General features: G+C 35.8%; 1 protein-coding gene across 1 annotated transcript in view; it reads right to left on the bottom strand.

Moving 5' to 3' along the window:
• The window catches only part of LOC150105492 (activating signal cointegrator 1 complex subunit 2-like), a 277,206-nt gene that overhangs the window by 200,154 nt on the left and 50,371 nt on the right, over positions 1-26,681 (bottom strand). The window contains exon 5 of the mRNA XM_090393972.1: positions 23,574-23,743. Within this exon, the coding sequence (XP_090250098.1) occupies positions 23,574-23,743 (170 nt within the window). The remainder of the gene's footprint in view (positions 1-23,573; positions 23,744-26,681) is intronic.

Below are 26,681 nucleotides of genomic sequence, written 5' to 3'. Positions count from 1 at the left end.
TGTGTATTTTAGTCTACAGTTCACATCTGAGAGCTGCTCAACTTTTATTCGCTTTAAAATTTGTCTCTATATTCTCTAAGAGCACAAGCTGACTTATTTGACAGGAACTTTTGGTATGCTTTCTTCTTTTCCTTCACTGCCTCTTTAACTTCCTGTGTCCACCTGGGAGTTCTGATTTTTTTATCCTTACAGACAACCTCACCACATGCCTCTCTGGCAGAATCAATCAATGTTTTCTTCAGAGTTTGCCACTGAATCTCCAAGGTTTGATTCCTGTTCTCAAACTCTTTCATTTTTTCTTCAATGATCTTTGTGTATTTTAGTCTACAGTTCACATCTGAGAGCTGCTCAACTTTTATTCGCTTTAAAATTTGTCTCTATATTCTCTAAGAGCACAAGCTGACTTATTTGACAGGAACTTTTGGTATGCTTTCTTCTTTTCCTTCACTGCCTCTTTAACTTCCTGTGTCCACCTGGGAGTTCTGATTTTTTTATCCTTACAGACAACCTCACCACATGCCTCTCTGGCAGAATCAATCAATGTTTTCTTCAGAGTTTGCCACTGAATCTCCAAGGTTTGATTTCTGTTCTCAAACTCTTTCATTTTTTCTTCAATGATCTTTGTGTATTTTAGTCTACAGTTCACATCTGAGAGCTGCTCAACTTTTATTTGCTTTAAAACTTTCTTACATGTTATTCTTTTCAATGTGAAATTCAATTTTATCCTGCTCAAGACTGAATAGTGATCACTTTCAATTTCAAATTCTCTGTACACTCTGGTGTCCTGCACCATGGAGAAAACATCACTATCAACAATAACATAGTCAATGAGACTTTTCTTATTCCTTGATTCTTCTCCCCATGTGAATTTGTGCACATTTTTATGTTGGAACATGGTGTTAGTAATAACCAGTCCATGTCCTGAGCAGAAATCCAAGAAATATTTGCCATTATTATTAGCTTTGCTCTTTTCTCCAAATTTTCCCAAAATATTTTTGTATGTATGACAATCATTTCCTACTCTGCTATTTAGATCCCCAACAAGGACCAACTTTTCCTTTTTCATTGTGTCAGTTGCTTTTTCTAAAGCCTCAAAAAATTCCTCCACTTCTACCTTAGTAGAACCTTCTGTGGGACCATAGGCACAAATAAGTCTCATTGTCCAGTTCCCCATTCTCATATTTGCCCACATTACTCTACTTGAGACTGACTGCCATTCAAGAAGATTAGCCTCGTATTTTGTATTGAATACTATGGCTACTCCTTCTTTTCCTTGATTGTCATTGCCTGAATATAACATTTTATTGCTCAGCTAATTCCTCAGCTAGCTCCATTTCCTTGCCATTCAGGCTTCTTACGTTGATAGTACCGATCTTTAACTCTGGTGATGTTGAGTTGGGGTTTATTTTCAGATTTGTTCCAGTAGCTGACTTTTCGCTGTTCGCCCTGGTTCCCTGGCGAAAACAACGGGGGCCTTGTTTAACCGGGCGACGCCCCAGCCGGCATGAAATTTTGTCATGTTGTACCATCATTCTATATTTTGGTTTAACCAATAAGAATACAATTTCGTCGGCTAAATCTCAAATTGCCAGCCCATCCTCGTCCGTTCAGTATCCAAGTAGATACCCAACAGGATGCACCACGAGAAGGTGAGGATTGGACATTAGGTCAGAAGCCCTGGTCGGTTCTCCGCATTCCTTTAAAGGCTATGTGGAGGTCTCCTCTCAGTTATAAAGCTTTGACCCTTACGCACCCCACACCTCTTTACCAGATCCTGATAAGACCTCACTTGACCATTGCACGCAGGTCTGGCCTCCTGGTTTCCGTGATGATTTTGATACAGTGGAGAGAGTGTGCGAAGGAAAGTGTCAAAAAGAAAAAAAAAATGATACCAGGATTTTAGAATACTGATTATAAAGATAGATTGAGGATTGGTAGGCTGTGGACACTAGCACACAGGAGAAAGAGATGTCATATGATTGAACTTACAAACTTCTGAAAGGGTTATACAGAATTTCAGCAGATGGAATTTTTCATTTTATCAAGGGTGGGAAAGGATGCAAGAGTTTCCTTGGAAGTTAAGAATGAATACTGTCAAGAAGGTGGTGAGGGCTAGATTTTTTCTCTCACAGAGCAGTGGACTGGATTGCTGTTGGATGTTGTGTGTTTGTGTGTGTGTATACAAGTAGCGTGAATTAATTCAAGAACAGGTATGACAGCTGGTGCAAACAGTATGGCCTGCCCTCAATAAGTTTGATTCCCTGGTAGTCTCTCTTAATAACAATAATCAAATTCAAGATCCTAGATCCACATGTGGCCTATACTACTTAAGGTAGTTGTCCCTCAAAAATTCAAGAAATTCGTTCTTTTTGGTCCCTGATGCTGTCTCTTCATTTCACTCCATATTACCAAAATTGAAAGCACCCATAATGACCACTCTTTTCTTATTAGGCAGATTAATTTGCCTAAACATTTCCTCTCACTGCCTTTCACATTACCCAATCTATAGCAATATCCTACTAAACATTCCCCTTGTTTCGAATATTTCTAGCATTTGCAAACATACACACTAGCTCATTTCCATTTCTATAACAAGTCCTGCAAACCCTGCTTTTTGGATATGACTCCTCCACACTCCTGCCTCCATTTCTGTCTATCATCACTGATATTACAGACGTCCTCAGACCTACATATCACTCCCCACATCCTTGACTATCTTAATCCTTTCTTATGCACTCACACATCTACTGCTGAAACCATCATCTATACTTCTAATGCTGTCCACAAATTGCAGACACTGGCAAACAGGAGAAAGAGGGGTGATATGATTGAGACTTACAAGCTTTTCAAAGGGTCATACAGGATTTCAGTTAAAGAAATTTTTCATTTTATGCAGGGTGGGGAAAGACATCCTTGGAAGCTGAGAATGAATGCCAGTAAGAATAGGGTAAGGACTAGATTTTTCTGGTGGTTGTAGTATGTGGTCTCCCTCAATGAGTCCCTGACTCCTTGGAGGTCTCTCTTAATAATAATTTAACTTGTGATATTGTAATATTCAGTAATATCCTAAGTGAGAGGATATTACTGGAAGAAGCAGATAAAAATCAGAGCAAAAGAGAAAAGGTTGTAAGTCTTTTGACAAAGTATGAAAAGGTATGAATTGGTAAGTTAGTTCAATGCAAGACAAGTTATTATATTATGATGCACCAAATATGGTAACAGACTAGAGTGGGAGAGAATACATGCAAAAAGTGAACAGAATTTATGCAGCTACTGGGAGATAATGGCATTTATATAATTATCTCCATACCAGGATACTGCTACCAATGGCCTGTTTCCAGCCAACCAAGCAGTCTGGCTAGATGGAAATAAGCTGGATGTTCATAATGTTTGGGCTAATGAGCACAGAAATACAATATTCTATAGGAACAGAATGACTTTCTGAAAGGGAGGTCTTGTCATCATAGTAATTTACTCATTTTTTACAATAAAGTGACAACTGAGTAGGATAATAAAATGATCCCCTTATGATACTGCCCAGAACCCTATTATGTAAGTTCAAATCAGGATGGACATAAAGATGGCAATATGGATAAGATTGTGAGAGAGAGTGGTATATGGTAAAGCTGAATCAAAGAGAAGGCAGGTGACCAGTTGTGCCACAGCACTAATTGTTACATTAATGATACTGGGAATGATCAGATGGGAAATATCTATTGACAATGCTAAACAGGAGGAAGGCATAGTTAATATAGGCAATTATTTATGCAAGATGATTTAAAAAAACTGACAGTTTGAACAAAGAAAATAATGATTGCCAGTTAAAGTAGCAAAGTGCAATGTTATGTATTTTGGGATGAAAAGGCTGCACAATGTATATAACACAGATGGAACTATACTGCAAGAAACTGATAAGGCTATGAATCTGGGGTAATAGTGAAAAGAGTTGAAGTTTAAAGGATGTATTGCAAAAAAAGGATTGCTTAGATCAGTGGCTCCCAACCTTTTTTGACTTGTGAATCCTTTTCAACATAATATTAAATCTAAAACTACCAAAGTTTATATTCTCTGAAATAGAATGATAGTTCTGAATTTTTATTATAAAATATTTTCAGTACTATGTTTTTATAAGTGATACTGACATAATACAAAATTATTAAGTACTACTACCGATAAGTCACTCTGGTGTCTTTGAGAAAGAAAAAAAAAATAGTATGGAAAATATATTTATATAGCATGATATAGCAAAGATAAGTAATGTAAGTAATAAAATCCTTAAACATATTAATATGTAGTTATAAATAAAAAAAAGCGTTATTTAATATGATTGTTGGGTTTGTTTAGCCAAGTAGCAACATTTGGTTCAATGGAAAACAGACAGAGCCTCAAATCTGGTTTTGCATCAAGATATATCAGAATTTCAACTTTTTTTTGGTGTGTAAGTTGAAAAGCTCTCTAGCAGATATAGGTAGTTGAAAATGGCAGAAAGATTTTCAGCTTTTCATTAAGTGATGAATATTCTGTTTTTAATCCAAGTCAAATATTTATAAGATTTTCAGTCTTGAACAAGCTTTGAATTTCAAGTGATGTTGACATATCAAAATGGTTTCCTTTTTCTCAGTTTCACGTCAGTAGGCGCTATCACAAAAGACTTATTAAATGAATTACAAATCCAGTTCAGATTTTTTGATATTCATGGAAAATACTCTTTCTAATACCTAATACCAAGTAACCTGTAGCTTGTGATGTTCTTTAATATTTTTAAGAACATGGTTCAAGGTCATTTCATTTTCAGTTTAAAAAAAAAAATTCTAAAGTGCTAAAAACACTTAGTACTGTTATCAATAAACTTGTTCCAAGATTTTTTTTTGTAACGATAAATTTTGACTGAATACTACATGGAAAATTATTACATAAGCTGGAGCAAATGGGAATGGATATGAGGCTGGTGGCATGGATAGGAGGGTGACTGATAGAGAGACATCAGAGGCAAGTGAGGATGACTAGTAGAGTTCCCCAGGGCTCTGTACTAGGACCACAACTCTTTAATTAGTACATTAATGATATAATGGAAGATTTCAAGAGGGGGATATTCAGTTGTTTGCCAATGATGCAAAACTGTGGTGGGCAATAGTTGATGAAGGTAATATAGATATCTTGCAGGATGACTTAAATAAATTGCAATGCAGGCAAAGCACAATGGTTGTCAATTTAATGTTGTAAAATGTAAGGTACTTTGAGATGAAAGGATTACATACTTTGTATCATATTGATGGTACTTGTACAAGATATTGATAAGGCTAAGGATCTGGGGGTAATGGTGGATAGAGATGTTGCAAAACATATTGCAAAAGTTGGCAGAATTGCTCAGAGGATTACTTCGATGTTGAGGAAGACATTGACAAGCAAAGACAGAGAGGATATTATCCCTCTTTATAAGGCTATGATTCAACCACATGTTGACTACTCTGCATAGATTTGGTCACCTGTGTTTGTAGAGGACCCAAAGGTGGTGGAGAGGATTCAGAGATGAGTGACCAGGTTCGTGAGAGATCTGTGGAATGTTCCCTATGAGGATAGATTATAGGTGTATGGGTTGCAGAATTTAGCTGACAGAAGGAACTGAAGGGATGTGACAGAAACTTATAAGTTACTAAAAGGATTCTATAAGATTGACAGGGTTCACACTTGGAAGTTGTCTAAGAGTGTGGTTAGTAAGGGTGTGCAGACAAGTTTCTTTATTTGGAGAGTGGTGAATGAGTGGAAAGGATTATCAGAGGTGGTTGTGAGAACCCTAACAGTGAATAGGTTTAAGGAAATGTATGACAGCTATTGTAGTAATGGATAGTGTGGGTCTCCAATGATGAATCTTTTGACTCCATGGTCTACCCGTACAAATAATAAAAAATATCTCAGAAATAAACTAAACTTGGAAGACATATTTAGTGTTTGTATACTGAGATAAACTGGATGATCCTCGAAGAAAACAATTAATTCTTCTTTTAATTCAAATAAATGTAATTACTTTCCCATGTGACAGCCATCTATATCTCTGTGTTGAAAGTGCTATATGTTCACTGCCCATTTCTTTACATAAAGAAATGAATAGTTTGTAATTTGTTAGTATTGATTTTATAAATTAAACTATTTTGACATCATCAAGCACACTTTCCAGTTGCTGAGACCTTCATCTCAACACTAACAGATTTTCTCTGAAAAGCAACATGTCCAAGAGATATTAGTACATATAAAAAACAAAAGGAAATAAGTAATAATATTGATTCAAAGCCATATATTTCAGCCTGAATATTAGAGACCATCATTAGTGGCAATAATAGTTAATTACAAGGTAGAACGCGAACAATGGATTGATTTAAACAGTAAGAGCCGTGTGATGTTATACAATGTTTAATGTAAAACATAACATTGTACAATGTTATACATAAAACAATGCAATGGTATAACTGACAAAACAATGGATTAACTGTTCATTAACCATATTAAAAAAAAAAAACCTTTAGGGATGTGTAATTAGAATAAGACTTTCCCATATCTTAGATAATGAGAGGTAGTCATTCAATTTAAGTTCAGATGGTGAAGTAAGGCCACAGTACCTTCGTTAAACAACCATTTAAATTTATAGTGACAGAGACAAAGTGTGTTTCAGACCACAGAATATTGTGGTCTGTATCTATCCCATACTGTTTCAAGTCAGAATTCTCAGATTTCCTGTTGTTAATGTAAGACTGATGTTCTTGTATTCTCTTTTCTACTGAGCATTCAGTTTGTCCAAAGTAAGAATGATGACAGCCACAAGGAACTTGGTAGACACCAGGAAGAGCCAGAGGAGAATGTCTATCTTTGAAAGATGAAAACCATGATGATAATTTATATAGAACTGGGACTCAACATAATGTTTCTTTGTTATTTGAGCTAGAATTATAGGAATTAAAAAGCTGTTATATGATCCTTTCTGAGAAGCCATTGAGTTTCATATATCATTTAATGTTTAAGAGTTCTTGCTGTAAGTGTTGATGTGAAGAACATGTAGTGTGAGCTGTATTAGTTTTATAATTCCTGTCTTCTGTAAGTGATGGCGAGCAGATTGTTGTTGAATGTAGTTTATTGAAAGTAGGCTTTCGACAAATGGAAATAGTTAATTCACCTGATGGTGAGCAAAAGAGGAGAATATCTAAAAAGGATAATTTGTGGTATTTTTCTATTTCAATAGTAAATAAAAATTTACTATGGAAAATTTAATGAAAATTACACGAAAATTTAATTCGTGAATATAGACTGTTTATATTAATAAAAAATAGTAATGTTTCTCATTATAGGGCCCAGATTGCAAAAGTGTCATCTATATCCTTGTTCTTCAACCTGTGGTCCGTGGGCCGGCACTGGTCTGCGAAAATTTCCTGGCAGTCTGCCAAAAATGTCTTCCGTCTCTCAGAAACAATGCTCCAGCCATGTATATTAAATTTTCTAACCTCTAAGCAGCAGCAGATGTTGCATTAGCTAAAAATTGTAATTTTATAACATTGGATTTAATAAATAAAATACTATCTAATTGGTTTATGTTTCTATCTTAGCCATCAGCCGGTCTGCAAAATATTTCTCCTATTTTCCCCGGTCCGCAGGCGTAAAAAGGTTGAAGAACGTTGATCTATAGCTTCTTCTTCACCTTTCTGGTTCTGTTCACTGCTGGGCGAAAGTCTCCCTCATGATTTTCCAGATCATCCGGTTTTCTGCTTCTCCCATCCATCTCACTCCTGCAATTTGTTCCAGTTCATCTCTCCACCTTCTTCTCGGTCTTCCTCTTTGTCTTGCTCCATTCATTGGTCTCCACTCTGTTGTTTTTCTAGTCCATCTCCCATCACTGCATCTGGCAATATGGCCAGCCCATCTCCACTTAGCCTGTTTAATGTATTTTACAACATCCATGACACCTGTTTGAGATATCATATCCAGATATTTGTCTTCCTATCTCTTAATGTTATTTTTAGCATAGTTCTTTCCATGCGATGTTGTGTTGTTCTCAGCTTTCTGTTTAGGGCTTCTGTTAAAGTCCATGTTTCTCTTCCATATGTTAGGACAGGAAGTATGCACTGGTCGAAAGCTTTTCTTTTTAGACTCATAGGGATGTCATTTCTGAATATGTCTCTCATTTTCCCATAAGCCATCCATCCAAGGTGAATTCTTCATTCAATCTCTTTTCTTTGGCACTCCTCAAAGGATAACAATTGGCCCAAATATACATATGAAGTAACTTGTTCTATTTCATGGTTTTCAACTTTGATAGTTCTATGGTTTATGTATTTATTCATCATTATTTTTGTTTTTTCTCTATTTATTTTTAATCCAATTTCTCTGAAGGCTTCATTTAGCTGATTTAGCCTTTCTTCCAGATCTTCAAGATTATCTGCTATCAGGACAATATCATCTGAAAATTTCAGATGATGCAGCCTTTCTCCATTTAGGATTTGCCCGCTAAAGGGCCAGACGGATGGTTGTGTTTTCAGAGAGCTCCCGAAAGCTAAGTACAATTTTGAGTAAAAATTAGAATATAGGTTAAAATCATAACGTAATATTGCCTAATTTTGGTAGCTTGTTGTGTCTGTGGGATTTTGGTGTGAATTATGTTATTTAATTTAGTATATAACATTACGTTTCATAGATTTGAATATGGCGCCAATGCGACGTAAGATAATGGCGTCCAAAAATACGACGCCATTGTACAAAAACTATAATGTGAGAGAGTTTGTCCAATGTGATGTGTGTGGGATGTATGCATTCCCGAATGAGGCTGGAATTTGGATTGAAAGTGATAGTGGTGGGAGAATGTGTAGAAAGTTTAAGCAAAGTGAGGAGTTGAAGTATGTGTCAGGTAGTGAGATAGTTATGGTTGAAGAAAGCCAGAATTGCCAGAATGTGAGTGAAAATAGTGGCTTGATAGAGAATTGTGATGTACAAGATGGCAATGAGAGCGGTGATCTAAGAAAGAGTGAAAGCAACCATACTGAGAGAGAAAATGGTTTAAATGATAAAAATAATGAGGAATTATTTGTAGGAAGTGAGATCGCTAGGTTGCGCGCAGTGATACAAAATGCGCAGCGGCAATTAGAGCACCTGCAAAACTCTTTCCAGAGTGATTCGGATAACGTAAAAAAACAGTGCAAGAATGAGAGAGTTTCTGAAATGAAGGAAAGAGTGTTGTATGGTGACTCGTTATTAAGAGGGGTGATAGATGGCAGTGTAACTAAATCGTACTTACCGGGTGCGAAATTTAAGGATGCGAGAGTATTAGAGTGCAAAAACAGAGGGTGAAAGAATTAATAATTGTGGCGGGTACGAATGAATTGAAAGGTGATAAATTTTTTATGAGAGAGGACTTGAAAGTATTGTTAAAGGTAGCGAAAGAAAAGAGTGACAGAGTTAGAATGGTTAGTCTGTTGCCGCGGTATGACAGAGAAGAGTTTAGGAGGAGGGCCATAATTGCAAATGACATTATGCGTAGGTTATGCAGACGGTGTGGTGTGGAATTCGTGGACGTGTGGAATGAGTTTGAAGGGCGAAAGGACTTATACAAGATGGATGGCCTGCATTTGAATGGACTTGGTGTGCGGAGACTGGAAAGAGTGTTGCTGAATGAAGTGAAAATGGATGTGCAAAACCAGGGAAACTAGAACTACCAAGGAGGAGGGGGAATGGATATGCAGACATCAGTGAGACAGATGAGTGTAAGAATGTATATAATGTACCCGAGCCAGCACAAAGGACAAAAAATGGGAATAGGTCATTTAGAATAACCTATCAATATAGGGGTGGGACTAAGGGATCACTGCATTTCATGTATACTAATGCCAGGAGTATTAGGAACAAGAAGGAAGAATTTTTGGCCTTGATTGGCTCTTCCTGGCCACAGGTTATTGGCATTAGTGAAACATGGCTGACGGAAGAAGATATAGTTAGTGGGATAGAATGTGTAGGTTATAGTGTGTTTAGGAGGGACAGAGAGAATAAAATGGGAGGAGGGGTATTATTGATGATAGCTGATGAACTGCAGCCGAGGAGAATTGAAGTTGTATCGCAGGATAGTGAAAGGAGCTCATTTGAGGCTATTTGGTGTGAGATTGAGACTGGCAGAATAAAATATACAGTTGGGTGCTGCTATAGACCAGGTGATGGAATAGATGGTGGAGATAGTATGCATAGGGAAATTGATGAAATGAGTGGAAGGAGGGTAATTATTATGGGGGATTTCAACTATGGTAACATTGATTGGAAGGAGGAGAGGACACATATGAGGAAAGAAAAGGATTTTATTCAATTATTAAGGGATAACTATCTGAGACAGCATGTAATTGAAAATACTAGGGGTGTGAGAGTGCTTGACCTGGTAATAGCATCTGAGAATTTGACTGTAATGAATATGACCATGTTGCCACCTATTGGTGAGAGTGATCATAAGGTCTTGACCTGGGAGGTGGCTAAAGGTGTGGAATTTTCAATTAAGACAGGGTATATGTGGAATTACCGTGCTGGCAAGTATGACAAGCTTAAGAGATTGCTTGGATCAGTGCCATGGCATGTACAACTGCAAGGGCTGGACGTCGATAGAGCATGGGAAGTGGTCAAGGAGCATTTACAGGAGGTAATGACTGATTGTATACCTAGGGTCCGAATAGTAAAACAAGTAGGGGTTAAATAGATGAATAACACCATTAAGCTTGAGCTGCAAAAAAAGAAACAACTGTGGAGGGAATTTAAAGAAAGGGGTGACCTGCAGGCACACGAACGGTATAAAGTGCAGGCCAGAAAGGTAACGAGTGTGGTAAAAAAATCAAAAGCAGATTATGAAAGGAAACTAGCTTTGCAAGTAAAAGAGAATCCAAAACAGTTCTTTCAATATGCTGCAAGCAAGGAAAAAACTGTACACGGTAAAATGATTTTAAGGAATGACGATGGTAAGGAGGTCACTGAATCAGTCGATATAGTGGAGTTACTGAGCACGCATTTTGCAAAAGCATATCATCCAGGTGGCGACATTGAAAAAATGAAGGAACCATTAGTTTATATGGGAATAGTGATGAATGAAGTGGAGGTGACTAGTCTATTACAGAACCTTAATGTGAATACATCTGTGGGATTGGATGGTATACCGGCACGGGTCTTGTGTGAAGTGGCTAAAGAATTATCAGTGCCCGTGACCATGTTGTTTAATCTGAGTCTCAGGTCTGGCTTAGTCCCGAAGGTGTGGAAAGAGCGGAAAATAGTTTCACTGCATAAAGGAGGATCCAAGACTAGGGTTGCAAATTACCGACCGATCAGCATATCAGGAGTCATTGTCAAGGTCTTAGAGAAAGTAGTCAAGGGAAAAATACAGGAATGGATTGATGAAAACGAGGTACTGTACAGGGGACAGCATGGCTTTGTGAAGGGTAGATCATGCTTCAGTAACTTGCTCAAGTTTTATAACAAGGTGACAGCTGAACTGGATAAGGGAAATGGGTTTACAGTGATACTGCTGGACCTGGCAAAGGCGTTTGACAGGATACCACATGGAATACTAATCCGTAAATTACAACATATGGGAATGGATATAGGGTTGGTGAGGTGGATAGGCGGTTGGTTGATGGAGAGATATCAAAGAGTAGTTTATTCAGGAGTAGAGTCCAAAAGACGGCCTGTGACTAGTGGTGTGCCGCGGGGTTCTGTTCTTGGACCACTGCTGTTTAATCTGTTCATTAACGATATAGGGAAGGACCTAAGTGGAACAATTCATTTGTTCGCTGATGATGCAAAGTTGGGTAGGGCAATAGTGAATGCAGAAGATGTCAAAGTCTTGCAGGATGACTTAGATAGATTGGAGTTCTGGGCTAAGGAGAATGGATGTCAATTTAATGTGACAAAATGTAAGGTTATGAATTTTGGGGTGAAAAGATTAGCAGCAGTATACCACATTGGTGGAACTGTACTCCAAGAGATTGATGAGGCCAGGCACTTGGGAGTGTTGGTGGATAGGGAGATGAAGTTTAGGGGGCACACCGCAAAAGTAGCTAAATCAGCTCATCAACTCACTTGGTTGTTGAAAAATACCTTGACGAGCAGAGACAAGCAAGTTATTGTACCTCTGTACCGAGCCTTGATAAGACCTCATCTCGACTACTGTGCCCAGATTTGGTCACCTCGGTTCCTTCTTGATGGGGAGGAGGTAGAGAGGATCCAGAGGCGAGTGACTAAGATGTTAACAGGTCTATGGAATGAACCATATGAGAACAGGTTGAAGATTTGTGGGTTGCAGAAACTAGTTGATAGGCAGAGGAGGGGAGATATGATTGAGACATTCAAATTGCTAAAGGGATTCTATAGGATTAATTCAGAGGATATTTTTGAGATCAGGACTGGTGGTGGGAGAACTAGGGGACACCTATGGAAGCTGGGCAAGAGTGTGGTTAGCAGGGGTGTTAGAGCTGGGTTCTTTACTTTTAGAGTGGTAAATGAGTGGAATAAGCTGCCAGAGTCTGTTGTGGGTGCTATGATGGTGAACGAGTTCAAGACAAGGTATGATAGATACTGTGAGAATGTAATCGCATAGTTGTGTGGACATGATGTTTAGGGCCTCCCTCGATGAGTCTAAGGACTCCTGGAGACGCCCGAAATAATAATAATAATAATAATTTATATTTATTCCTTTTGTTTCCCAATCAAGGCTTCTAAAGACTTCCTCTAGTGCAGCTGTAAATAATTTGGGAGATATGGTGTCACCTTGCCGGATGCCTTTTTGTATTGGGAACTTTTCACTGTTTTTATATAATTTAATTACAGAAGTTGCATTATTGTAAATATGTTTTAGTGTTTCAATATATGGTTTCTCAGTTCCCTGGGTTTCAAGTGCTTTTAGTGTTGCAGATGTTTTAACTGAATCAAATGCTTTTTCATAATCTATATAGGCCAGACATAAGGGTTTATTGTATTCAATTGATTTTTCAATGAGCTGTCTTAATGTGTGAATACGATCCAAAGTATTGTAATTCTTCCTAAATCCAGCTTGTTCACAGGATTGCATTCCCTCTAGTTTAGATTTTATTCTATTATTTATAATTTTTGTGAAAACTTTATATATGGTGGAGAGTAGGTCTGTAGTTTTTAATTCCTTCCTTATTGCCCTTTTTAAAAATTAATATTAGAAGTGATTGTTCCAATTTTTCTGAATTTTTCTCTGTTTTAGGCATTTATTGAAGAGTTTACTCAACTGTTTGATGACAGGGCTTTCTCCCAGTTTTAAGAAGTCTACCATAATTCCATCTTCTCCTGGGGCCTTTCCATTCTTCATTTCCCGCAGTGCCATTTCTACTTCACCTTGTAAGATCTCAGGGGCATCATGTTCTTCCTCACTCGAGTAATCCATAGATGATTCTTGGATGTCCCGGTCTTTGTCTTCATAGAATTCAGTATAAAATTCCTGAATTCTTTTGATTATTGCATTTCTATTTTTTATCAGTTCACCATTTTTTCCTCTTACAGCAGCTATTTCCTTTGTTCCAACTGATAATGTTCGTCTTAGGACCTTCATATTACTATTGTTTTCTATTGTTTCTTTAATTTTCCTAGTATTATACGATCTAAGTTCATGTTTCATACTTTTACGTATAGTTTTACAAATTTCTGCATATTCTATTTTATTGGTGTCATTCAAATCTCTTTTCATATCTCTTCTTTTCTTCATCAGATCTAAGGTTTCCTGTCTTAGTTTTTTCTCTCCTTGGTGCCTTTTTACACCTCCTATTTCTAGTGCACAATTCAAGATAGATTTTGTTAATATTTCATTAGCATCATCGATGGTAGTAGCTGTGTTTAACTTTTTTAGTACATTTTTGAGTGATTCTCTATAACAGCTTTTATTGTGGTAGAGGTTTTGTAGATTCACTAAATTGGACTGTTTTTCTTATGAGCTTATTCCATTCCCATTTTTTGTTGATCCATACTTTTGCCCTTACTAGTCTGTGGTCACTTCCTGTGTTAAATCTATTAAGCACTTCGGTATTATTTATTATATATCTTCTGTTGGAGAGGATGAAGTCTATTTCATTGTAAGTTTATCCATCTGGGCTTCTCCAAGTCCATTTTCGGTTGATTTTCTTCTTGAAAAAGCTGTTCATAATGAAGAGGTTATTTTCTTCTGCAAATTCAATAAGTCTTTCTCCTCTTTCATTCCTCTGTCCAAATCCAAATTTACCGATGGAGTTCAGACGGTCATCTCTGCTTCCAATTTTGGCATTAAAATCACCCATTATAATTATGTAGAATTCCTTAGAATTATTGAATGTGGATTCTAATGTTTCATAGAAATCTTCTATCTCTTCATCTGGATGGTCCATAGTTGGGGCATATACTTGTATAATTTTCAGTTGGTATCTTTTATTTATGAAGAGACTTAGTTCAGCTATTCTTGATGTTATTTTATTTACAAACAGGATATTGTCCTTGATCGTTTTATTTATTAGGAATCAGTGGTGCACCCAGGGAGGGGGCCAAGGGCCCCCCTGGGTGCACCAAAAAAAAAGAAAAGGTTAAAAAACACTAGAAAATTTTCCAAAATACATTTCCTAATTAAAATTCAAATTTTTTATTTATGTTGCATCATGTCTTCTATTTCTATACTACTTATGAATTAGGAGTCACATAAGGTGAGACTACCTTATAGGAGTATTTCTCAACCTATGGTCGGCAACGATGGGACAGGTGGTCCACAGGCTTAAATTAATCAAATAAATCTATATTTTAATTATCCAAACAAAACAAATTAAAATTGAATAAGTAAGTAAAAATTATTAAAATAAAATGAATACTTAAAAAAAAAATAGCAGCAATAATGTTCCTGGAATGAATATTCTGCCATTATTTTAATTTGTAGCGGCAGAATGACAAGTAATAAATGAGGGGTGAAGTGAACATGTGTTATCCACATGACCACATTTCAACCAATTGCTTGTTGTTTATTGAATTGTTATTGTTGAAGGTTTCCTCCTTCAGCCAAGGTTCAATATATCTTCAGAAGTGCTAAGTAATACTTGGACAAAGCGTGTTGTGAGTTAACCCCAATATTTATATATTTCTTGGAAATCGCACAATGGAAAGATAAAAGCAAGCTGACAATTGAGTTGAAATGCTAACTCTCTTCAACCGAATTCCAATAATATGTGAAGCTGCCATAACAGCATTCACTATATATAATCCTCAAGGGCTCACTCTAGTGAGTACGGGCACGGCGAACATGAGGCACCTGAAGCTGGACCATGCCTTACTTCATGTAATATACACCTGTTATATTATCTGTAGACTGGTCCCTACTCTTCTTTTCCTCTGTATTTCTTTTCACCTTGCTCCTTCCCCCAATGCTATTAGAGTATTCGAGGGCTAGGGGTGATTCTGTCCTATTTACCTATTTTTTCATTTCATGCACCTGCCCACCCCAAGTTAAAAATGGTGAAGACAAATCAGAACTCTATACTGCATCAGTCGTCGGCAGGGGTTACCAAGGACCGCACTGGATGTTAGGCTTCCTGGACAGCCAGTGACAAATGGGCTACAGGAGCAAGATCCACAGAACTCGAAAGTATTTACTAGGAAAAAGTGGAGCATGGCTGAAAATTGACAAGTCATGCAGTGCTTCTACAGTTCAAACCCATCAGTTAGGGGATTTCAGAAATGAATGTTCCAACTTTGGCTTGAATGACACCCAAATTCTGAAATTTCATTCGAAAGGCTGATGCAGCAACACAGCTTCATTATCAAATGCAAGGTATTTAGTGAACTTGAGCTGGAAGCACTGAAACCTCAAGCTGTAAAAGGAGACCATACTGACCCTGAAGTGACCAAGAATATAAATGGAGCAGAACCAGATTCCAACGTGCAGAATGCTGAAAATTTTGAAAATATACAAATAGTTGAAAGGAAAGCTATCAGATAAGGAACAAGAACTCGCAAGAGAAATTGTCGAGCAAATGAACAGCTATCAGGAACGAGTTAGGCTCCCAGTATTGAAACAAGTAGCTCAACAAAAACTGAAGGAACTCCTAGAAGAGGCCAATAAAGCTGCAAGGGATATTTCTACTGGAACTATTGGGCAAACGAATCAACTTATGTACTTAATAGCCTACGTCATAACATCTGAATTAGGATATAAGATCAGTGAACCCAAAAGCAGTAATGCTCAGGAACCAAAATGGAAGCATCGACTGAAGAATAAAATTCTTAAACGCAGAGCAGACGTGAGCAATTTGAAAAACCTTAAGGAAAAGAAGCTGAAAAACACAAAAATCCGAAATAACCTCATAAAGAGATATAATACTGGAACACGACCTATTGATAAAATATTAGAGGAAGTGAAGCAAAAAATAGTTGCAGTTCCAGCTAAAATAAGAAGATACAGTGCACGCATTGAAAACAGTACAAGCAAAATTTGATGTTTCGCACAAATCAGCACCGGTTTTACAAGAAAACTGATTGCTGCAGGAATGATAACCTCAAAGAAAATATAAATACCAGAGACAAAGAAAATACACTAAATTTTGGAAAAACCTATGGGACAACCCAAAGAGGCACAATAACATGGCAAAGTGGATTGAACAAATTACGAATGAATCTCAAGAACAAAACATAGACCAACTGAAAATAACAATTGAAATGGTTCAAAAGCAAGCTAAAAAAATAAAAAATTGGTCAACACCCGGGAAGGATGAATTACATGGCTACTGGTCGAAATATCTAACAGGCTTACATGAAAGACTTGCTAACCAATTTTATGATGTTTTAGAAGGAAAAAGAAAAGAACAGTGGCTCACAGCAGGGAAAACGTTTTTGATCATAAAGGATAAAGAAAAAGGTCCAAACCCAGAAAACTTCCAACCAATAACCTGCCTGCAACAACTTTAAAGCTACTCACAGGCATACTAGCTGATAAAATATACAGCTATCCTAAAGCAAATTCTCTTTTCCCCAATTGATCAAAAAGGTAACAGCAAAAATTCAAGAGGCACAAAAGTCCAATTGCTGATTGATAAAATGATTCTTAAAAATTGCAAACGTAGAAAAACCAACCTTCATACGGCTTGAACAGATTATAAAAAAGGTTTGATTTGGTGCCTCATAGTTGGATTTTAAAATGCACAGAACTATTCGGTATTAGCGAAAATGTACAAAAAAGTATTTGCAATCCAGCATGAAAAACTGGAAAACAACGTTGGTTCTAAATAGAAAAGAAATTGGAGAGGTAAACATAAAAAGGAGCATCTTTCAAGGAGACTCATTATCTCCTCTATTGTTTATATTGTCACTGATCCCCTTAACTATAATTTTAAATAAAACTGCTCATGGTTATCAAACTGCGCAAAAGAGTTCAAAGAAATCTCACCTTTTATACATGGACGATCTGAAGTTGTATGCAAAATCAGAGAATGAACTCGGATCATTGCTTAACACTGTGCACTTATTCAGTCAAGATATATCAATGGATTCTGGCTTAGACAAATGTGCAATTGCTGGAATAATAAGAAGAAAGTTTGAAGATCTGAACAAAATCGAACTGCTCAATGGTGAAATAATCAAGGCAATAAAATTCGAAGACAGCTACAAATATTTGGGGATATTAGAAGCATCACAAATTCTGCACAATAATATCAAAGAATGAACTAGAGCAGAATACATAAGACGATTAAGAAAACTCCTTAAGTCGATGCTTAATGCTGGAAGTTTGATAAATCCAATTAATACCTGGGCCATACCTGTTCTGAGATATTCAGTAGGCATTATTGAATTGACCCAGCTAGAAATGGAAGATTTAGACCGAAAACTCGAAAATTAATGACAGTGCACCATGCCCTCAATCCTCGCAGTGACATTGATAGGCTATATCCATCATGCAAAAAAGGAGGCAGAGGATTATTACAAGTGAAGCAAGTTATTGAAGAAGAAAAACGAAATTTAAATGATTATCTGCAGCAAACAACGGAAAAATTTCTAATTGAGGTAAGGAAAGAGGGTGTATTTAAACCCATGGAGAAAAATTGGAATACAAAACCAACCAGGTAAAAGTGAGAACTGAAAGATGGAAAAATAAGGCATTGAATTGAAAATATCTTCACAGCATAGAGGACAGCGCTGACAGCAACTTAACCTGGCAATTGTTGAGAAATGGAGCACTGAAGAAAGAAACAGAATCGGTAATTTTTGCAGCACAAGAACAGGCCATTAAAACCAACATTATGAAGGCAAAAATACAAAAAATTCAAAAAGACAGTAAATGTAGATTGTGCAAAGAAAAGGAAGAAGCGGTAGACACATTATAAGTGGATGCAGCAAAACCGCACAAACTGAGTTCCGTAAAAGGTATGATAAAGTAGCTAAGATAATCCACTGGCATTTATGTAAAAAGTATGGCTTTGACGTATCTAAAGACTTTTGAAAACATAAAGTTCACCACAAAGTGGTTGAGAATGAAAAAGCTAAAATACTCTGGGATTTCAAAATCCAGACTGATAAAAGCTTGGAATAATACACCCGATATCCTATATATTATCCTTATTACTCAAACAAATTTATTTTTTTTGCTGCACCAGCTTGAGCATTAAAGTTAGGGATAGACACTAGCTTTAGGTTAACTATAGAATCTCAGGCATTACTAGCAATATAATTAAATTCCTAGAACTTGGAATCTCTGGCATAATCTTATTCTTGTTCGCAGTCGTGCCCTTACTTTCACTTGGGGTATTCCTGCACACTCACACGTACTCAGGTTCGATTTTTATGAAGGGTCAGAGTCAGTCAACATGATCAGATACACATATGTTTAAAGAATCAAACATTTATTATATCCAATTAATGAAGCTACACAAATTAAATTGATTATCAAATTCTAAAGTTAAATCATTACCTCTCATTCACTCTTTCAGTCTTAAATTAATTTTAGTATTCTACCTCAAAGTATCAGCAATTCAATGTCTCAATATCTCAATACATAATAGACTTATGATTACAATTCATTTTTTCACTACGTTCAGAATATAAGCAAAATTTCAGTATTTCAATGACTCAATACATGTTACATTTTAAGTTTACAATTCACTTTATACATTAAATTCAAGGTATTAGTAAAACTCAATACTTCATTAACTCAGTACACGTTACACTTAAAATTACAATTCATTTCTCTCATTAAGGCACTTTAACAGACTCTTCATATTCTCTCAGAACAATCATAACAGAATCTTTATCGGGTTGAAAGTTCCAAAAGTTCATCTCAAGAAAACATAGTCATTTATATTCAGATCTAAACTTTTCACACTTTCTTCTAATACAATCTTAAATCCCCCTCTCTTAAATGTAAGTCAATCTCAAAAAAGGCTAGAATAAGTGAGAGCACTTATCTAATTTTGTCTTCAGTTTTCTTGCCGTCCTTCGTCCTTTGTTTTTGAATCTGGATTTCTCGATATCAATTCCACGTGGTTTACACGCACTCGTTGGGCTGGACGCTATTCTTCTGCCTAGATTTTTACGTAGTTGGACTTCTTACTACGGCCTGTGATTTTTATCTTGCCGACTCTACTACGGTGACATACTGAACTCTGTCGAAAGTCAGCTCTCAAATATGAGAGCTGAGCCGCGAAGACTTCTCGAAGCACCCGGAGAGAAATTTCAGGAACAAGAAAAACGGCGGGGGGAGGGGGTCATTTCCTTCTGTGTTACGGGTTATATACCTTCTCCAAGAGCACCACCTTTTCGCATTTGAAATTTCCCATCGTTTCACCCATTGGTCTCCATTCGGTTGACCACACCAATTTACATACGGGACTTCTTGGTTCGGGGAACGTATGCGTCAGCGTGCTTTCTAAGATATAGTGCCCTCAGGCATTTCTCTGATCTTGCTGCATTTTAGGGTGATCTTTGCCCTATGTCGTTGAATAGTTCGCATTCTTTCTTTGCATTATTTTGTTAATAATTCCCTCTTATTCTGCCCTTTTTTCTGACCAATATTTATTCTAGACATTCAGGTATAAGTTTCAAAATTCACAATGTTCACAAAGTTATTATACAGAAGGTAGTTACAAACAAAACACATTTTTTCTGCTAAAAGATAAGTATGTAATTTTGATTTTATGTAAATTGTTAGATTCCGGAATGGTGACGTCAGGTAAATTCTGAAGTCGCCGATTTCAGATCTAACATTTGACTATGGATAAGTATATTGGTACCTTCTTTAAACAGAAAAATTTGCCCCCCCCCCCCCAAGATTAAATCCTGGGTGTGCCACTGTTAGGAATCCTACACCACCAGTTGAGTTTCTGTCACATTCACAATGGTAGAGTAGATGTCCATCTTTTAATCGCATGAGAGTTTCTTCTTTCCTTCTCATCTCTGAAAGGCCCACAACGTCCCATTTTGTGTGTTCCAATTCCTTCATCAGTTCTTCCAATCTATCATCATCCCATAGAGATCTGCAGTTATATGTTCCTACTAACATCCTTTTATCATTGTGCACTGAAGCTGATCTATATAACTAACCCAAAATGAAGGCTGAGGATGTATGGATGAGATCAGGATGTCTTATCATCAAATTCCTGACATGTACCCCTCCAGGGGTGTACAGGATATGATAGTACTACAAGAAAAACTTACATCACCACTAACTTCTTATCTACAATTTTCCTCCAAATCAATCTGTTACCTGTCCTCTAAATGTTCTAAATTAAAGTTATGAGCGTAGGGGAGAGTGGACTTCCCATGGTAGTTTCTTCAACTTGACTATAAAACTTATTTTGACAAATAAAATACCTGAGTGAATAACAAAGTTGAATAATTTCGCTATATCTTGTGGAAATGCTTCTGAAAGAAGATGTAGTGTATCCTCAAGAGAGAGACAGTGAAGAGAAATTCTATATCAAAGCTAACCATTAGATCAGTGGGTTGTAGGGCAACATTTTTTACTTTATCTAGAAAATCAGAAGAAGAATTTTTAATAAATGAGCATGAGTTGCCAAATTGAGCTTTCAATAGGTGTGCTAAAAATTTGGCTATATAATAAGTAGAAGAATCTATACAATCAACAATTGGACAAAGAAGAATGCCTTCCTTGCATATCTTAAGTAGACAATAGAACCTAACGGTTCTAGCAAAATAAGTTTTAAGTTTTTCTATGGTGTCTCCATCTAAGCTTACAACTTCATCTGGTAATGTGTTTAATTTTCTGAGCTGTCTGTTTGTGGGGCTTTGATCTAATTCCTGGTATGCTGATTGATCCAGTAATAAAAGAGAGATTTTTCTTTTATAATTTGCAGTATCCATAGCTACTGTAGCTTTCCCCTTGTCAGCTGTAGTAATAATAAGATGGCTGTTACATCTTAAGGATTGTAAAGCTTTAATTTCAGCTAAAGAGATGTTTATCATTGGAAGTTTGTTTTCAGCAATTATAAAAGAAAAATCTCTCTTTTATTATGGAATCAATGTACAAGAAATTGGATCACAACCTAATTCCAAACAAACAACTCAGAAAACTAAACCTACTAGATGAAGTTGTAAGCCTAGATGGGGACACCATAGAAAAATGTAAAACTTATTTTGCTAGAGCCCCTAGGTTTTAGGTCTACCTACGATACATAAGGCATTCCTCATTGTCCAATTGTCGACTGTTAGCTCTATTAGAGGATGACAACACAGCATATTTTTTTCCACTTTACCTTCACATTCAAGTAATATACAAATACTGCACAATTAAAATAGTTAGATTAGAAACATCCATAGTCTCATCTAATAGCACAGCATTAAATTCATTTTTCTTCCTTTCTGTAATATTAGATTCAACATTGTAAGATACTGTATATCACGTATTTGGCGAGACTGTGTTACTGCAAAAGGGCATCATATCAATTTTTTTTTTGCTAAATTTTCCCACATATACTTGACAACAGCTTTTGCAGATGAGAAAATCAAATTTTTTGATAACATGGACTTCTCCAGCTTTTGCTGTTATACAGCTTACTAAGTACAATGCCCAAAGTGCTTTTTCAGTGTCTGAATATCTGAGTGATGTATACGTATCAATATATGATGTTTGAGTTCTTGCAATTTCCACTTTAAAAAAAATTGACTGGTTTTTCTGAATAATTTTTATTTTGTTTCTGAATGATGAAAAAGAAAAGTTTCAAACTACTATTGATATGTACAGCTCTGCAAATGATATACTGAGAAATGGATAATCCTAATCTCCAAGAAATGAAAACACAAATTTATATAATCATTACAATATTTCTTCTTTTTAACATTAATTTTTATGCTAATATATTGAACAACCACATAGTATTTGGATTTGACCAGCTGAATGAACTTCAAAGGTTTTTTAAGGTCTATATTTCCTCTTATAAATATTTCTTCTTTTTAATATTCTTTTCCATGCCAACATTTTGAACATGCATTAAATTGTATTGTATATCAACTGTTTTTTTTATGCTTCTAGTCTTCAACCAATGGTCTATAATAGTTTTTAAAGTTTAAAAATACTGTGGGTTCGCATTAAAAACAATTTATTACTGAATAACATTCAAATCCAACACAGTTTGGCTCAACAACAGCTACTACAATTGCTGCTTAGTGAAGTTTGTCTGACTAGATAAGATAATATAAATTTGAACTGAACTGCATAAATTAATATTAAACTCTTGCAGTTTATAAAAATATCCCAATGTAAATCTAAGCAGAAGCTATTACATAAATTTTCAGTGGGAATCCACTGTGACATCTTTGTGAACCCCTGGGAGTTTGCAAACCACCTGTTAGGGAACTATGGCTTAGATATTAAGACACATGGTGACAAATAAGGATGAGGAAATACTATTCCTTTTTATATATCTTTGATATGAACACATTTGGACCATTATGCACAGAAACTGTCACTTTTCTTTCTTGGTAAGGAGGAAGATCAAGAGCTGAGTGAACCAAAATTATGACTATACTGTAGAATTCTCTATGACAATGAGGTGAAAATTTATATGTTACAAAGTTTGATGATTATAAAAAAGAGAAGATATAATAGAAACACAGATTACTAAAGTGGTTTTAGTAGTGATCTAGAAGAAACTTTCCGGTACATAATAGGATGAGATACAGAACAAGGGGTAACTCCCAGAAGTTGTGTAAGAGTATGGTTGGCCCTTGATAACCATAGTAGATAAGGACCTAGATATTTTGCTTGGAGACTGATTGAGTAGAATGATCTGCTAGAAGTAGTCATGAGTGTTTTTTTTTTTTGTTGTTGTTGTTGTTGTTAGTGAATGGATTTAAGGAGAGCAATAGGAATTGTGTAGGCTTCCTGCAATAAGCATTCAGACTCCATGGAAATGCCCATGTAATAATAATAATAATAATAAGAGTAATATTTTATGATTTGATTGTCATCTTATGGTGACTAAAATAAAGCTTCAAACTCAGTGAGACACTAAAATTTTATCAATGTAACATAAAATGATATGCATACACTTGAGATTAAATTACATATCCTCAGTGATAAAACACAAAAATACCTATGATGTTGTAATTTTAGTAACCAATTTAAATCCTCTTCTAGAAATCCCATCCTTTCAAGCCACTCTGCTGATAATGCCAAAAATTCATCACTTTGTTTCTGGGATTCGGATATAACAGGGGGAGGTTTATACATTACAAACTTTCTTTCTTCCACAAATCCAACATGCTAAAAAAAAATAAAATAAAATAAAAAAATAAAAAAAATGCATCATTTGTTACTTATAAATTTTCAATATGTTCAATGAAACATTTATTGATCTAACAATAAAGAACAATTTTTTTTTTTTTAATGAAGATCTTTCTTGTCGTACACTAGATGTGAAATTATTTTTCCATCTTCGAACTTGAAATAGTAGTAGTAGTATCAAGTCACACAAATGAAAAGTTTAAAATATTTTGAACAACCAATGATTAATGAATCATTTTTTGTCTTCTTATACATCAGGTCTGCACAACATGCAGCCCACAATGCTATTTATTTTGGCCCGTCTGCCTGATTGAAATTATTTAATCATATGGGGGAATATGAAATTCGATGATTTTTTCCTAGCATTGATTATTTTTGCTAAGATTCTGCATGTTTGCATTCATGCGATTAATGTCACAATCATGTTTCTTTCAACTTGACAATAAATTGCATTTGGAGTTATTCCCAATGTAGTATTTAATAACAAATTATTAAATTTGTGTCGCTGCAGGGAAATTCAAAGTTACATCTCCGTGATAACGACTTGATGTCTATGAACGAGAATGAATCGTATTACACAAAGTTGGCCATGCCTTGACTTGCTTTGGCAGTGTAGTGGTTGGTTGTAGCTGGAACAATACATTACATAACTGTTATCATAACCTGCATTATTGTGAGTTTTTCATCATTAGTTTTTTGTAATTAATATTGTCAATCTCGACACAATGAGCTTAAGTAAAAAGTGTAAAATAGATTCGGAACATAGAGTATTTAACCCTGAGTAGACAAACAAATATTTTTTTATGTTGTTTAGGGACAAAATAGCGTGCATTGTTTGCCAGGAATCTATCACTGTGCCAAAAGAGTACAATCTGAGACGTCATTTTGAATTGAAACATCCTAACCTTGGCAAGTTGGATGCAAGTGAAAAGCAAATAAAAGCAGCAAAAGTTATTGAAAGTCCTTAGCGTGAGCAACAAGCCTTTAAAAAAAAAAAGTTACATCTGCAGATGAAGTTGCCACAAAGGTAAGCTTAAAAATATCACAAAAAATAGCTGGCAAATCATTTACTGAGGAAGAGTTGATAAAAAAGTGTCTGATGATTGCCGTTCCCGAATTGTGTCCTGATAAGAAAAATAATTTTGAAAATATCAGTTTGTCCCATATGACTGTTCAGCGCAGGGTGGCTGATATTGCCGAGGATCTTAAAGATAACCTAAAAAAATCAGCTATGAATTTGTCTATTATTTACTTCCTATGGATGAAAGAACCGATGTGAAAGATACTACAGAGCTTTTAATATATGTAAGAGGCATTAATAAGAATTTTGAGGTGACAGAGGAGCTTGCTGGTTTGTGTTCAATGCAAGGAAGAACAACAGGAAAGGATCGCAGAAAATGTAAAGATGTGTGTAATGAAACACTATCCTTAAATTTCAAGAATTTAGTAGCAGTTTGCACTGATGGTGCCCCATCTATGTGTGGAAAAAATGTTGGTGCTGTAACATTTATTGAACAGTATGCAGGTAAACCACTGACAAAATTTCACTGCCTAATTCATCAGCAAGTGTTATGTTCAAAGGTTTTGCAGTTTGATCATGTGATTAAAGTAGTATTTGCTCTAGTCAACTATATTCGAGCTCGGGGTTTGAAACATAGAATGTTTCAGGCGTTTCCATTGAATGATATCCAATCATAATATCATTCAATGGTGGGTGGAAAATATAAGCACATATCACTTCTATGTGAGGAGTTTCAGAAAAGAATGGCATTGAGTAATGAAGACGAAGTCTGCATAAAAGTGATTGAGGATCCATTTTCTGTTGAAGCAGGAAATCTACCTGTCAAACTCCAGAATCTACCTTGATCTCCAGTGTTCTGAAAACTATTGGGTCAAGCATAGGGAGAGTACTTTGCAAGAGTTTTATTCTATTCTGGATCAGGATAAATTTAAAAGTTTGTTGAATACTGCCTACCAGGTATTTTGTATGTTTGGGAGCACATATACTTGTGAACAAACATTTTCGGTCATGACTTGAACAAAACCAAACAGCGTTCATCTTTAAGTGATATCAATTTAGAGGCCATATTAAGAATGGCCACTTAAAACATGACACCAAACTTTGATAAAATAGTGGCAAACAAAGAAATGCAATGTGCCACATTGTGACATTTTGAATGTCACAATGTGACATTCAGTCACTGATATTTCACTGAGAATAAGTGAGATATTCTCAGTGAAATTATTAGTAAACTTTGTGTTTATGTTTAAGAGGTTTTTATTGAGAAATTTTGCAGCTATATCTGTTTGTAAATAATTTTGATTACAATTTTAATTTTAACTCTCTAAAAAATTTAAATATGCATATTAATTAGTATTTACTGTAGACCTACTAACAAATTTACTTAAGTTTAGCTGCAGTGGACTAGTCTAAGATTCAAGGTCCAAAGTGATCTGGCCCTTGGTCAGGTGGTCCAAGTTGGGTTTGGCCCTCAAAGACAATCAAGTTGTGCAGGCCTGTAATATATAGTATGTGAATTATTTAACTGTTAAGACACTGCAATACATGTCCAAGAAAAACAAGCATAGCATTTGGCAATAAATTCAGCACAGTAATAAGTACAGGGGCAATGAAGATAGCTATGAAATTTTCCCCAAAATTGTGCTATAATTTTTTTTCCCCCAGTTTGATCTATCTAATACTTATTATTCTATAATCTTATGTTTCAATCTGAACATGAAATACAGTGTTTAGTGGTGCTCAGTCACAGTTATGATAATCACCATGAAGGAATTGAGGTAGAACCATGTAACTTGCACATTATTCTACATATTCCCCATTAAGTGTTATACAATTGTTACAATGCTGCTCCCTCATCTGTAATCCTCTGAGAAAAGAAGTCCTTCCCTTGTTGCA

This window comes from Typopeltis vanoorti, chromosome 6 (genome assembly GCF_054136105.1).
Source record: "Typopeltis vanoorti isolate ZY-2024b chromosome 6, IOZ_Tvanoo_1.0, whole genome shotgun sequence".
NCBI classification, from domain to species: domain Eukaryota; kingdom Metazoa; phylum Arthropoda; class Arachnida; order Uropygi; family Thelyphonidae; genus Typopeltis; species Typopeltis vanoorti.
Note: the sequence above shows the minus strand (reverse complement) of the source record. Positions and strands in the feature narration are given on the sequence as shown.